General features: G+C 50.4%; 2 protein-coding genes across 4 annotated transcripts; both read right to left on the bottom strand.

Annotated features, from left to right (window-relative positions):
- Nucleotides 1-717: 717 nt before the first annotated feature.
- On the bottom strand, nucleotides 718-4775 carry Atp6v0b (ATPase H+ transporting V0 subunit b). 3 transcript variants are annotated; one of them, XM_076862847.1, is made up of 8 exons: nucleotides 4589-4775; nucleotides 3845-3893; nucleotides 3533-3616; nucleotides 3328-3405; nucleotides 3077-3146; nucleotides 2910-2961; nucleotides 2519-2709; nucleotides 718-1026 (listed from the first exon to the last, which is right to left on the bottom strand). In XM_076862847.1, the coding sequence occupies exons 1-8, from the start codon at nucleotides 4653-4655 to the stop codon at nucleotides 1000-1002; spliced, it is 618 nt and encodes a 205-aa protein (XP_076718962.1). In that variant the 5' UTR covers nucleotides 4656-4775; the 3' UTR covers nucleotides 718-999. The 3 variants fall into 3 exon arrangements, with proteins under 3 accessions (XP_076718962.1, XP_076718963.1, XP_076718964.1); XM_076862848.1 differs by lacking the exon at nucleotides 4589-4775 and adding an exon at nucleotides 3985-4540; XM_076862849.1 differs by lacking the exon at nucleotides 3845-3893 and having other exon boundaries at nucleotides 4589-4774.
- Nucleotides 4776-6549: 1774 nt separating this feature from the next.
- Dph2 (diphthamide biosynthesis 2) lies at nucleotides 6550-10080 on the bottom strand. Its single transcript, XM_076862850.1, has 6 exons — nucleotides 9764-10080; nucleotides 9401-9513; nucleotides 8932-9155; nucleotides 7815-8498; nucleotides 7552-7728; nucleotides 6550-7472 (listed from the first exon to the last, which is right to left on the bottom strand). Exons 1-6 carry the CDS (start codon nucleotides 9908-9910, stop codon nucleotides 7348-7350), a joined length of 1470 nt encoding a protein of 489 aa, XP_076718965.1. The 5' UTR covers nucleotides 9911-10080; the 3' UTR covers nucleotides 6550-7347.
- Between the last annotated feature and the right edge of the window lie 3597 nt (nucleotides 10081-13677).

The raw sequence follows: 13677 nt of genomic DNA on the forward strand, positions 1-13677 counted from the left end.
ACGTGGAGGCCTAGGACCTGGGAGGGGCACCGGGAAATCTGTCAGGCTCCTCCAAGGGCTTGGTTTAGAAGTTGAACAGGGAAGGGTGCAGACTGGCCAAGCCCTTTAAGCCTGGTCTGGCGAGTGGGCCAACTCACGCAGGGGTCTAGGAAATTTGTCAACTCTTCCTGGAGAGCATCATTAAAAGTCGGCTAAAGTACAGGGGGTTTGTGTTTGTCGGGACCTTGAAAGGTATGGATTGGAAATGGCTGGGGCTTTTAGGGTACCAAGCAGTTGGGTAAGGTTAGGAGCAATTTAGAGATTAGACAGGAGTGAGCAGAGCTGGGCAAGACCCTAAGAATGTGGAACAGAGTAGAGGTTATTGAGAGAAGATGGATGCAGGGGCAGAACTATCAGAGGCAAAGGTGCAGAGGGTGACATGCCTGAGGTTAGGCCATACAACTTGGGCCTAGTGGACAGGGACCCAAGGACATGGGACTGGGAAGATCCCAGGCACAAAATCACCAAGGGGCTCATGTTCTAGATTCAGTCATTCCTTCAACAAATATTTTCAGGGGCTAAAGAGCCCTTAACTCAGCATTCTCTCTCTCCACCCAGGAGCCAACTGTTTAGGGCAGAGGCATGTACAGAGCTAGAAAGTTGGCATGAGGTTGAGGCACATAAGCCCTTTACCCTTCCTCTGTGAATGGTGGCGCAAGAGGTCAACGGAGGCACTGACCCAGACATATACCACGTTTATTTCACAAACATTGGGAAGATGGGTTGGGGATGGAGATGGGGGGTACAGGTGCACAGCTGCAGAGTCGCCATCAGTAGCCCACTGCCCATACTGAGGATTCAGCCTGGACTGCAGTGCCTCCAAGTCAACAGACAGCAAGAGGAGTGCAGGGAGGGCCCTGAACACCAAGCCCCCTGAAAGGCTACGGGGCACAGCTCCAGCTGTCCCAGGAAAACCAGCAATAAATAAGAGTAGGGCACGGTCCCACCCACACAGATCACCTAGTCACCCATCTTCACTCTGGAGGTCTGCAAAAGAAGAACAGAAGTTAGGTAGGGACAAAGGAATAGGTAAGAGAATGACTAATGACAAGATCAGACCCAGCAAACCCATGTCTGGGTGGACATATCACAAAAGATGAATAACCAGGGGGCCAGGGTTATGGCTCAGTGGTTGAGCACTTGCCTAGCACGTGTGAGGCACTGGGTTCGATCCCCAGCACCACATAAAAATACACAAATAAAATAAAGGTACTGTGTCCATCCACAACTAAAATAAATAAATAAATAAAAGATGGATGACCAGATCAGGATAGATGCACTGTGACAAATAAATGATTGGAGACAAACAGAGTTAGGCTATAGGACAACAGCTGGAGAGAAGAAGCATATGAACAGTGCCAGTCACCAAGAGTCAACCCAGTCAAGCACCTCCAGTCACATTTATACACTGAGGCTGATCCTTAGTCATAAACCCACAGTATGAAACAAAAAAGACATGTTTTAGACATGCTGTCACAGACAGAGACATACTTAGGCCCTGAGAGAGACAAACACATCAAGCCAGACTGATAGACACTGACAAGATCCCAGCATGGTCCAGACCACAAAGACATCATCTATATTTCTAGAGACAGTAGACAGCAAGAGGATGACAGATAAACCAAGTAACAGATAAATGAGAGATATACACATATAAAGCAACAAAAAAAGTAGGAAAAAAATTTTTAAAGCCTTAAAAGAGGAGATAGGAGATAGGAATGAGGTGGTGGAATGTGGGGAGCCATTCTCACACGTGACTGGGTGACTCCCGGTTTGGGTCTGAGGCGTTCTGGCTGTGTCAGAACTTTCCCGGCCCTCTCCTGATGAGAGAACCCGTCCGTGTGGGGGTGTGACTGACCACTGACCTCGGGGCCCAATCACTGACCCTGACCTTGGAGTGCGGCCCCCCCCTTCAACCTTCATTGGATGGAATTCTCCCCTGAATTTCTTGTTCCCCAATAAAAGGCTACTCCCTGGCATGCTCCCTCTCTCTCTCTCCTGCTAGCCCTGAGTAATCCTTGCTGCCCTACCGGACGGTTAGAGGTAAGAACCAGAGAGGGGGAGCTGGGGATGTGGCTCAAGCGGTAGCGCGCTCGCCTGGCATGCGTGCGGCCCGGGTTCGATCCTCAGCACCACATACAAACAAAGATGTTGTGTCCGCTGAGAACTAAAAAATAAATATTAAAAAATTCTCTCTCTCTCCCACTCTCTTTAAAAAAAAAAAAAAAAGAACCAGAGAGGGGAGCCGTCTCGGACATGGTCATAGAAAAAGGTAACTGAGTCTGTGTGTTTTATTTCGATCTTTGCTAGCTAACTTTTATGCCAAGAACCTCATTAATGAAACCATTGCGCTGACCGCATGGTGGAGTGGAAGCTACCCAAGAATTCTACAGTCCCGTGGGTAGAAAAGGAAGCTCTTTAGGAGGGTAAGGATGAGTTGAAGACAAGGACACAGAGGCTCCCTAAGGGGATTCAGCACCTGAAGGATTGCGACGATGACCCCAAAGAGGCCGATGGCACTTCCAAATATTTCCACGATGAGAATCTTTACAAAGAGACTGGGGTTCTGAGCGTCAGCCAGGGCGGCCCCACTGCCCACGATGCCCACGCAGACTCCACAGAAGAGGTTAGACAGACCCACTGTGAGACCAGCCCCAAACATGGAATAGCCTGGGGAACAGAAAAGGGCTCAATGAGACCAAGCCAGAAATGGGTGAAGATGAAGGGCTAACGGGACCAATTCCCACCCTATCCCTGATGAGCAGGCCAAAGTAACTGAGAGAATATAAAAAGGAGAAATCCAAGCTGGGAGGTAGGAAGCAGGGAGCAGCTGTGAAGCCCCTGCTTTGCATATTTACACACCCACCTACCTGCATGGTAGTTTCGATGACCAATGGCCTGAGGGTCAGTGGCACTGAAAGGCTGAAGAGGGCAAAAAAGTAATCAGAAACCACCCATCACGCATCCCATTCCCTATCTCTATGCAATGTGGGTAACACACTGGAATGGATGCCTGCCCCACCCCAATCTTCCTTACCTCAGCCATGTTGCTAATGACAATTGCCATGATGATGCCGTAGATAGCCACAGCCTCACAGAAGATGATGCTGGAAGTGGTAAATGGCAAAAGTAGGGACAGGAAGTGAACAAGAGAAGAAGATGAGAAAGAAAACAACTTTCCTCCCCCAAAAGTCCCCAGCAGCCTTTCCTCATCTCATATCTCACCCTATCAAGAGGCAGGCAGCCCTTCCACAGCTGGATCTGACAACCACTGGTCTTTACACTTACCTGACCAGGTTCTTGGTCTTGATTCTGGGGGCCTTCACCCCTCCCCCAATGATGGAGGAGCCTGTAATATAGATGCCCCTGGTGAAAGGATAAGAAACTGGTGAGCACAGGCCAAGCTGTCACTGCCCCCAGGATGACTAAAACCCCATGACACCACCTGCCATGACTCAGTGCCTCCCCACAGTCCCACTATCCCAATATTCACCAGGCTGCCCCAACCACAGACAGGGAGATTGCTAGGCCAATGCCCAGGTTCGACCACATGAAGGGGGAAGTCTCAGTCAGGAACCTGGTGTAGAAACAAGGAAGAAAGCAGTTCAGCTCTGTTAGGAAAGGGGGCACAAAACCCTTAGCCTCCCACTCCCCTCCAACTCCACCAGTCCTAGATACTGCAACAACAGACTAAATATCTCCCATGATCCATGCCCCCAGCAGCTTGGGGTGACGTGGGGCAGGGGCTCCCATCACAGAAGAAAGCAGCAGCTCCTAGTGGAATTCTCTTCCTGCCCTCCCTTACCATGCCACATCAAAGCGGAAGCCCAAGTCAAAAATGGTGTAGCAGATCCCTGCAGTAGCGAGAAAAAAGGGTTAGGGGCTGCTCTCTAGAGAGAAGCTCCCCAACCTACAGAAGTACTGCCCAGCTGACCCGCAACCTACATCAGAGTCAAGGGAGAGTCCTCAAGCCGCCAAGTGAACCAGATACCTCCGCTCAGGCCTCCATTTTCTGCCACTCCCTCGTAACATCTCCCTCAATGACACCAAGCCCCAAGACCCTCCAGACACGCCCGGGCAGGCCAGAACGCCCTGGAGAAAGGGAAGGAGCAGGTGCTCCGTCCGGGCCCGTCCGGATCCCGCCGGCCCAGTCGAGCCGCTGTTTACCCAACAAGCTGTGGGTGGGGGAGGGCAAAGGATGGGAAAAGAGGAACCGGAGCAGCCGGCTCACAACCCACACTGGTCGGTAGGGAGCAAGATTATGAAGACAGGAGTGAAACATGAGTGATGGCAGGACTGACAGGATAGAGCTAGCACTGCTCTCGCGGCCCCCAACTACCGCCGCCGGCGCCCCTCATAAGCAGCGGGAGCCCTGGCCTCCTCTGTCGCGTTCAGAGGCCCCAACAGGCTAGAGGCAAGACCTGGCGCCGGGGGCAGAAAGCCGCGCTGGGGCCTGGTATTGCTGGCAGGCAACCCCCTTTCCCCGCGGGACTCCAGCCCCGCCAGCTCGGCCAGGACGCTGCCCCCGCCCTCCTGGGCCCGGCCTCACCCACGACGAGCGTGCAGGCCCAGAAGGCCACGAAGACCCCGGAGTAGAGCAGCGCTAGCCCCGTCATGGCGGCAACGACAGCAGGGGTCGGAACGGTGGGGCCAGAGCTAAACCGCGTCCCTGCGTCCACCGTCCGCCCCGCAGTCTGTCCGCCCGCCCCGCAGCATCACCTGACGCGCCCACGTGACGCCCCGGGACCCCGTGACTCCACGCCGGGCCCTGAGCTGCTGAGCCACTCGTCTCGAGCGTGGCGACGGCGGACGACTGGCGCTAAGCATTGTGGTGGTTGTAGTCGCGCGCCTCCGGGTAGGCTCCGGCGCCTTCCTCAGGAGATACTCGGGCTTTTAGCGTCTCTCCGCCTGCCCGGTCTCATACCTGAGTCGAGTCTGGGGCCTCTCTGGTTTAACCTCTAACCACTGCTGATCCTTCGGACCTTTGTCCTTCTACCAATTCCCGGAGAGTGCGGAGCTGTTCTCCCGCTGAAGCATGCCTCTTCATCTTATCCCCTGGCCAACACCCATTGGTTCTTATAAGTCATTCTTCCAGGACGCCTTCCCTAACCCACAGGCAGAGTGGGCCTGCCTGCTGTGGGTTCCCTAGAGGCCCCGGAGATAACGTATAAAATTTAACTAAGGTCATGTAACCTCCCTGCTTAAAGGCCTCAATGGCTTCCATTTTCATTCAAAGAAAAAAAACCAAAATTCTTACAGGGGCCTAGCGATGCTGCTCCCCATACCTCTTACCTGAATTTTTGTTTCTTTTGACTACATCTTCTAATACTCCTCCACTCTCTCTTCTGGCTACACTGTTCCAGCCATGCCCCCACTTCATTGCTCTTGAATTCATTCCCTCTGCCTCTAATTATTCAGGTGACCCTACTTTATAACGTCTTTACTCACCTTCAAAGTCCTTCCCTGCTTAGTCTGTGTAACGTTGCAACCTTCCCAGCTTTGTTTCCCCATGGTACATAGTTAGCACCATTTTGTAAACCAAGTGTTTTATTCTGTTTGTCCATCAGAGTGTCTTTCTGTTATTCTCACTGCTGCATTACCGGTGCCTGGCAGAGTGGGTCTTCGATGCATGTTTATAATAAAATACATGATTGGCCAGGTGTGATGGTATGCCGTAATTCCAGGGACTCCATAGGCTGAGGCAGGAGGGTGGAAAGCTCAAGGCCAGCCTCAGCAACTAATCGAGATTCTCAAAAAATAAAATTAAAAAAGTAAAAAGCTCATTGGTAAAGTACCCCTTGGTTCAATCTTCAATCCCCTGTACTAAAAATAAATCTTAAAAATTATATTTATTTATTTATTTTATAAGTAAGGTCATGTAACTCCCCTGCTTCTGCCTCTACCATTAGATTGGGCACTCTAAGGACAAGAAACCAGAAGATCTGAAAAATGCCAAACGTGGAGAATGAAGAGGTGAGTCTTTTCAAGTTATTCTTCTAAATCTTTTTTTAAAAAATATATATTTAGTTGTAGATGTACACGGTATCTTTATTTTTTTATGTGGTTCTGAGAATTGAACCCAGTGCATCACATGTGCTTGGCATGAACTCTACTACCGAGCCATAACCCCAGCCCTATTCCTCTAAATCTTTAGGGCCCAGCAATTCTAGTTTGCTTGAAGCACTATGTTGGTTTATGCCTGTAAACCCAAATGGACTTTACACTCCTTTTCTCCTGACAATTATTTTTTTCCTCCACAAGATCCAGCTTAGGTATTCCCTTTGGGAAGCCTTGTCAGGTGCCTGCTACGGAATTCAGCGGCCCCACGGGCTTTCCTCTTTACACTATTCACAGTACTGTTCATAGTGGTCACTGAATATTTAACTGTTTCTCTTCCCAGCTACACAGTGAAGACAGTAATCTGGTTAAATACAATTCACATCTCTCTCCATAGAACGTAAGTGTTTGATGAACAAAAAGAAACAGAAGGAGAAAAAGTATCTGGTTTATTTAAGTTTCTGTGATCTCCCCGAGAAAATAAGACTGAGTTGACACAGACCAACACAATCCAATATGAGTTTTCTACAGTGATGTGAATGTGCCATCCCTTCATGCAGCTGATTGAGTGCTTGAAATGTGATTAGCATGATCACAAAACTGAGTTTTAATCTACTTAATTTCAACTTATATAGCCAATAGCCATATGTGTCCAGTAGCTAAGATCCTGAACAGTACAGATCTAGACTAGTTGATTCTCACCTAGGAGCATCTGAGAACCCATGGGGGATATATCAATGTCTGGAGACATTTTTTGGTTGTCAAAATTGAGGGACAGTGCTTCTGATGCCTAGTGGGCATTCTGCTAAACATTCTAACATAAACTGTACAGTTTCCTCAACAAATAATTATCTGGTCCCAAATGTTAACAGTGCTGAGGTTGAGAAAATCTGGTCTGGACCATCAAGCACCTGCCTTTTAACATGGGTAGACCCTCAACTGCAGACCAGAAACGGGATTAGCTACCCAGTCCTCCACTGCTACAAGGACAGATGGGCCCAGGACTCAAGGAAGCCCCCAAGCCTTTTGCCCATCAAACAAAAGGAAGTTACTAAGCCAATATGTGCCGAGCCTCAAAGCAGGGTAGAATAGGACAGGCTCAGGTCCCATCCTCAGTGAGGGCTGCCTGCCTTCTCTCTATCCAGTTTCCTTCAAAGATCCTGGGAAGATGATGAGAAGTTGGTGCAAAGAGCACTGAAGTTCCTAGCAGCAACTCCTAAGTTCCTCTGTGTCTCTGGCCCCCATGTGCTATCAGCTGCTTCCCTCATCTTCGTATGCGACAGCAATCCCTCGTCTTCCACTCACAGCTTCTGACACCGGAGTCTGACCCAGGCGGGGCTCTAGTCCCTGCCAGCTTCGGGAACTAAGGAAGGAGGCTGTAGAGAGAGGTGGCTCAGGCCGAGTGGGCTGATCTGGAGAAAGAGTACAGCAGGGGGCACAGATTTATACACTTACCTGCTGGGCTACTCTCAGCCAATTCCAGTTGGGGCCGTGGGGTCAGAGCAGAGCATCCAGGATCATTTGATAAATGCCAGGCAGGTGGAGGTCGGAGCTCCCCAGAAATGAGTGACACATCTGGGGTGTTCCACAGCTCTGACTCAGGGGGTGGGAGGGGCACATGGAAGGGAGAGCCTGGAAAGGAAGGGGAGAGTAAATTCATGTTGGCCCCCCAACTCCATGCCCCAAGTTTCCAGTGCAGGTAGTGCTCCACCACTCACCAGGTAACAAGTCTGCATAATGTGTGAGATGAGGAGCCAGGCCTGGAGGTGGCCATGCAGGGTTGCAGGCAGCTTCCAGTTCACAAGGTGCCAGTATAGGCTGGAAGAAGCCACTAGAAAGCTGGGGGGCTAGGGCACCCAGAGGACAGGCCAAGAGCACAAAGACATCCATCTCAGGAAAATTGGCAAGCTTGGCAGGGGTGGGCCGCCCCAAGGCCAACACATAGCTACGTTTGCCAGCAGACTTAGTTAGGTTCCGCAAGTGTGCTAGTGCTTCACGGTGTTGGGCCACACCCAGTGTGCCCGCCAATAGCCCTATCACATGGGCATCTCTGGCCTTCTCCACCAGATACCGTCTTCGTGCCCTTAGCCGCCCAGCCCGGGCACTCTCATCCTGTGTCTGTCCTGTATCTGGGCAGCAGGAGGAAAAAGGCCGCCCTGGTGCCCATCCCAAGAGCAGACGGCTGAGGTCTGGATCAAGTTCAGGGTCAGAGCTAGCTTCAGAGCCCCCCACATAGAAGGCACCATATTCTTCCAGACATCTTCCTAAGGCCAGGGGGAAGTGGCGTCCAAAACGTTCCAATGGTTCAGGCACTGGTCTGGGGGACCCCACTGGCAAGGGAAGAGCTGGGCTAGAGATAAGCAGATCCTTGTATCTTGGGCGCAGGAGAGTGGCCAAGGCCTCTGGAAGAGAAGGAGGGGGTGTCAGGGTTGGGGCTTGGTAAATTGCGAGTTCCCTCATCTCTAGGGAACCAAATGTGACCCAAAAGTGAAGGATGGGCAGGGTGTGGTGGTGCACGTCTGTAATCCCAGTGGCTTGGGAGGCTGAGACAGGAGGATCACGAATTCCAAGCCAGCCTCAGGAACGGTGAGGTGCTAAGCAACTCAGTGAGACCCTGTCTCTGAATAAAATACAAAATGGGATTAGGGATGTGACTCAGTGGCCGAGTGCCCCAGAGTTCAATCCCTGGTCCCTCCCACTCCGCCCTACCCCCCAAAAAAGTGAAAGATGGGGCCAGCCCATATCAATAGCTATATGGGAATGTACTGAAATAGGGAAATTAAGGAACACAGCTGCGGGTCCACCCTTCCCTCCTGCATAGGCATAATTCCTCACCCAGGGCGTGGGCACAGGCTGGCTCACTCAGTAGCACTACAGGCGCTGTGGGATCTGGGTTCTGTGCTTCAAAGGCCTGGGCACAGAGCTCCAAGGCCACAGAACGTTGACCAAAGACGAAGGCAACAGGAAGAGGTCGGGCTGGGGGACTTAAGCAGGCTGGTCCAAAGTGTACAAGGGCCTGAGCTCCAGCTTGCTCAGCACCCAGTACATCTACACAGCAGCTACAGGAGAGATACCATCAGTGAGAGAGGTTCTCATCTGGAAGTGAGTTGCTGTCATCAATAAGAAATACGGCCAGTGAAGAAAATGGTGAGATGAAAGGAAGACACTGTCACGAGGGGAGCTAATATCAGGAGGAAAATCATCATCCTCTTGGAATCACAGCCATTGGAGGCACACAATGTCAAAGGGAAACCCCATAAGGCCTGGATCTCTAGGCCTGGCCCACTTATGCCTGAGTTCATACCTGCCATAGGCCGTATCCCCTAAAATGAACATCTTTGATCCTGTGGCTTCCTCCAGTCGTGCAGCCACGGCCCCAGCGTCTCCCAACAGCTGGTCTGGGAACTGCAAGGCCACCTGTAAGCGTTAAACCATGGAGTCAGGAATAGCCTCTGCCCCGCCAAGAGCCTCTTCAAAGGAAATCTTCTGGGAGCCCCCACTCGACCTCAAAGCCTGGAGTCTCAGAGCACTCCGCCTCATGGAGTGACTGGCGGGTGGTCTGTGCTGCGGGCAGACTGATACTCCCCAGTCCTCATCCTTAGATCCTGATCCTCTTGGTGACCCATCGCAAGAGAAGCGAGCCAGCCCTCTCTAGGTCTGCTCTCACCCGTTGACACCCCACGTCGCGGACAAATCCAATGACTCGCTCCAGCTCGTATACACGGTCGAGGTCGGCGAGAGGAGTGAGCAGTCCCGGGTCTCCCGCCTCCCGCTGCAGAGCCGCCTCCGCGGGGCTGCTAAACGTAGACTCCATGAAGCACAGCTTGGGTGGCAGGATGCAGCAGGGGACTACCTCGGTCAGCTTCGGGGCCCGTACCCTCAAAAGCAGTCCTCCAAAAAGCCACTTTTTGGGAAGAAGGGAAAACAGCTTGCCCACTACTCCTGGATTTCAACTACAAACGTGCAAACGCGTGCTCCGCTGGACACGGGTTTGTCAGGGGAGACTACTTCCGGGTTTGAGGCGTGGCCGATGGCAACCTTACCAATCCTAAATCAGCACCGCTCCTACTGTCCAATCCTCGTTTCCAGGTCCCACAGAGAACCAATGATCTGCCTGCGCCAGAGACCAGTCGGAAGTGCCGCAGAAGAAGGCGCGAGGCCTCCTGGGCGTTGTAGTCTCCCTAGCTGCGGATCCCCGCAGAGGCGCGCTGTCGGGTTCAGCCTACCGACCACCTACAGGAACATCGACCGACCGACTCCCTGAAAGTCACTATCCCGGGGCTCTCTACCACTGCCCAGATCCTATCCGGCGGTTACTAATGATCTCATGTGCACTATATCGCCTGGGGGTGGGGGTGGACATCATAGCACAATTTTTAACTCAGGGGCCGAACTGCCTGGGTTTGAATATCAACGCTTGGCCAACTGGTGTGGAAAAAGGTGGAATAAAAAAGAATGGAGGACACAGTGAGGGGCTTAACAATAATACTTCCTGATAGGATTGTCCTGAGGGTCAAATTAATTCAATTGTAACACTTTACAAATTAGTCCTTTGAATATCCCATTTGCTATTATACTCATGGCAGTCTGTCAATTAGGTAAACTTTTGAGCACTTATTGACCACGACGCATTACATTTCTAGTCTCTGAATTAAGAATTATCCCATTTTACAGAAAACAGACCCAGGTTTGAAGACTAAAAAGGCACAGTAGCCCAGCAAGGTGGCACAGGCCTGTGATCCCAGCAACTTAGAAGGTTGAGGCAGGAGGATCAAAGCCAGTCCCAGCAAAAAGTGCGGCACTAAGCAACTCAGTGAGACCCTGTCTCTAAATAAAACAGGGTTGGGTATGTAGCTCAGTGGCCCAGGTGCCCCTGAGTTCAATCCCCCGTACCAAAATAAAAAATTAAAAGACAGTAGGTCAGTGGCATGATCAGCATAAAAACCAAGTGTACTGATTTCAGAAGTCAAGCTTCAGATTCCTCATTCTCCTACTTTCTATAGCCTGCATTTGTCATGGGGAAGAGTGGAGGTGGGAGCAGAAGACACCTGGACACCAGGTGGGTGGGGGGAAATAAAACCTAAAAGTAGGGCTGGGGATGTGGCTCAGCGGTAGCGCGCTCGCCTGACATGCGTGCGGCCCGGGTTCGATCCTCAGCACCACATACAAAGATGTTGTGCCCACCGATAACTAAAAAATAAATATTAAAATTCTCTCTCTCTTTAAAAATAAATAAATAAATAAATAAATAAATAAAACCTAAAAGTATGTGAAACATCTCCATCTTCTCCAGAAACACAGAGTCAAGAATAAAGTGAAAATGGGACTGAGGAGGGTTAGAGGAAGGTGGAAAGAGCAGCTTTATTATGACACAGGGGAACTGACGCCAACTAGTGTGGAAAAAGGTGGAATAAAAAAGAATGGAGGACACAGAACTTCTGCAATGGTTGGGAGGGAAAAATGGAGGGGGGATGAATGTGGGCATAACCAGTTCCCCTGTCAAGGGGACTCAAAGCTCATGGAAGGGAGTGAGAACTGGGTCCTGCTCTTCAGATTTTATGTGTGTGTGGGAGGGATATTGGGGATTGAACCCCAGGACACTCTACCACTGAACTGTATCCTCAGTGGTTCCCCCTCACTAAGTTGACAAGGCTGCCCTTGAACTTAAGATCCTGCTATCTCAGCCCCCGGAGATGCTGGAATTACAGGTGTGCACCACCATGCTCTGCAGATCTTACTAAGAAGGCTCGAGTGCTAGAGAGTCAGCCCAGGTGAATTATGGCTGAGAAGACAAAAAGGGAAGCAACACTGCAAAGGGAAGAAAGCAAGAGCAGGCCAGGTGCTGTCCTTGGTCCTGACAGAGCCCTGACCATTTATGCTTAAGATCCCTAGAAGAAAGAAGTTACAGGTGGACATGCATAGGAGCTACAACACCTTCTGCCCACCCCACCTCACAACCACTCAGTCCCATATTATTTTTTCTTTCTGGGTGTGCACATGTGAGGATTGAACCCAGTATCTTGCAAGTTAAGCAAGTGTTCTATCACTGAGCAGCATTCTCAGCCCTCATTCCATTTTCTATAGCCCACCTCAACCATATGCAAATTTGGGTGCTTTAAAAAAATACCCATTGGGCTGGGGATGTGGCTCAAGCAGTAGTGCGCTCGCCTGGCATGCGTGCGGCCCGGGTTCGATCCTCAGCACCACATACCAACAAAGATGTTGTGTCTGCCGAGAACTAAAAATAAATAAATAAATAAATATTTAAAAAAAAAAAATACCCATGTCGGCTGGGTATACAGCTCAATTGGTACAGTGCTTGCCTTGCATGAATAAGGCCCTGAGTTCAATCTCCAGCACCATAAAAAAACAAACAAACAAAAATAAAAAAACCCACAAGCCAGTGTGGTGGCACACGCCTGGAATCCCAGTGGCTCAGGAGGCTGAGACAGGAGGATCTTGAGTTAAAAGCCAGTCTCAACAAAAAACAAGGTGCTAAGCAAGTCAGCGAGCCCTGTTCGAAATAAAATACGAAACAAGCCTGGGGATGTGGCTCAGTGGCCAAATGCCCCTGAGTTCAATCCCTGGTACCAAAAAAAAAAAAAAAAAACCCATGCCAGCTGGGTACAGTGGTATACTCTTGCAATCCTAGCAGCTCGGGAAGCTGAGTTAGGAGGTCTGCAAGTTTGAGGACAGCCTCAGCAACTTAGCAAGGCCCTGTCTCAAAATTAAAATTTAAAAAAAGGGGTCAGTGATGTAGCACAGTGTGGTTAAGTACTCCTGAGTTCAATCCCCCATAACCCCCCCCCAAAAAAATCACAACAGAACAAACCAAACAAAAACACCACATCAGCCAAGTGCAGTGCTGCAAGCCCATAATCCCAGTGACTCAGGAGGCTGAGGCAGGAGGATTGCAAGTTCAAGACCAACTTCAGCAACTTAGTGAGACCCTGTCTCAAAATTTTTAAAAAGGCTTGGAATTTGGCTCAGTAGTTAGGTGACCCTGGGTTCAATCCCCAGTACCCAAAACAAAAACAACAACAACAACAAAAAAAAAACAGAAAAAACAACCCCCACCACACACCCATCCTGGAATTCAAAGCCCAACTCTTTTCTTTCCTTCCAAATGGACCCAGCCCAAGGCCCCAAGTCCTCTGCTAGGATGCCTCCTATTCCCATCAAAAAAGAAACTCTCCATGTGACCTTTCTTCCCTATTCCTCCAGCTTAGCATGATAGCTCTGACTTGACCAGCCTTTGTTTAGGGCAAAGCTAGGTGCCTAGTACTTGGCATTATTGACTGTAATGCATGCGTGCAAACTGGAACTAATTTAATGGTAGCTGAGAGCTGCTAACACTACTGTAGCCACTCTATCTCTTGCCACCCCAAGGGCAACAGCAATATTCTGAATGGTTCCAACCTAGGCAGCTTAGCTACGGAAGTCCCCTCTCCCATCCAGGAGCTAGAGGGTGTCCCCACCACTCTTGACCAAGGCGTAGGTTCAAGCATCCTCCCATTCTTTCCTGCGCTTCTAGGCACAGGCTTTCAGTTGGTGACAGTGGCAGAAAAAAGGGAGCAGAAA

The sequence above is a fragment of the Callospermophilus lateralis genome, chromosome 7, assembly GCF_048772815.1.
Source record: "Callospermophilus lateralis isolate mCalLat2 chromosome 7, mCalLat2.hap1, whole genome shotgun sequence".
In the NCBI taxonomy this organism is placed as follows: Eukaryota; Metazoa; Chordata; class Mammalia; order Rodentia; family Sciuridae; genus Callospermophilus; species Callospermophilus lateralis.

Coding starts and splice junctions, on each gene's coding strand:
- Atp6v0b (XM_076862847.1), bottom strand. CDS start 4,655: ATGACGGGGCTAGCGCTGCTCTACTCCGGGGTCTTCGTGGCCTTCTGG. Junction 3,617..3,844: donor TTCCGCTTTGATGTGGCATG/GTAAGGGAGGGC, acceptor TTTCTACACCAG/GTTCCTGACTGAGACTTCCC. Junction 2,962..3,076: donor TCATTAGCAACATGGCTGAG/GTAAGGAAGATT, acceptor TGCCCTCTTCAG/CCTTTCAGTGCCACTGACCC.
- Dph2 (XM_076862850.1), bottom strand. CDS start 9,910: ATGGAGTCTACGTTTAGCAGCCCCGCGGAGGCGGCTCTGCAGCGGGAG. Junction 9,156..9,400: donor GGGGATACGGCCTATGGCAG/GTATGAACTCAG, acceptor TCTCTCCTGTAG/CTGCTGTGTAGATGTACTGG. Junction 7,473..7,551: donor GGCTGAGAGTAGCCCAGCAG/GTAAGTGTATAA, acceptor CTCTCTCTACAG/CCTCCTTCCTTAGTTCCCGA.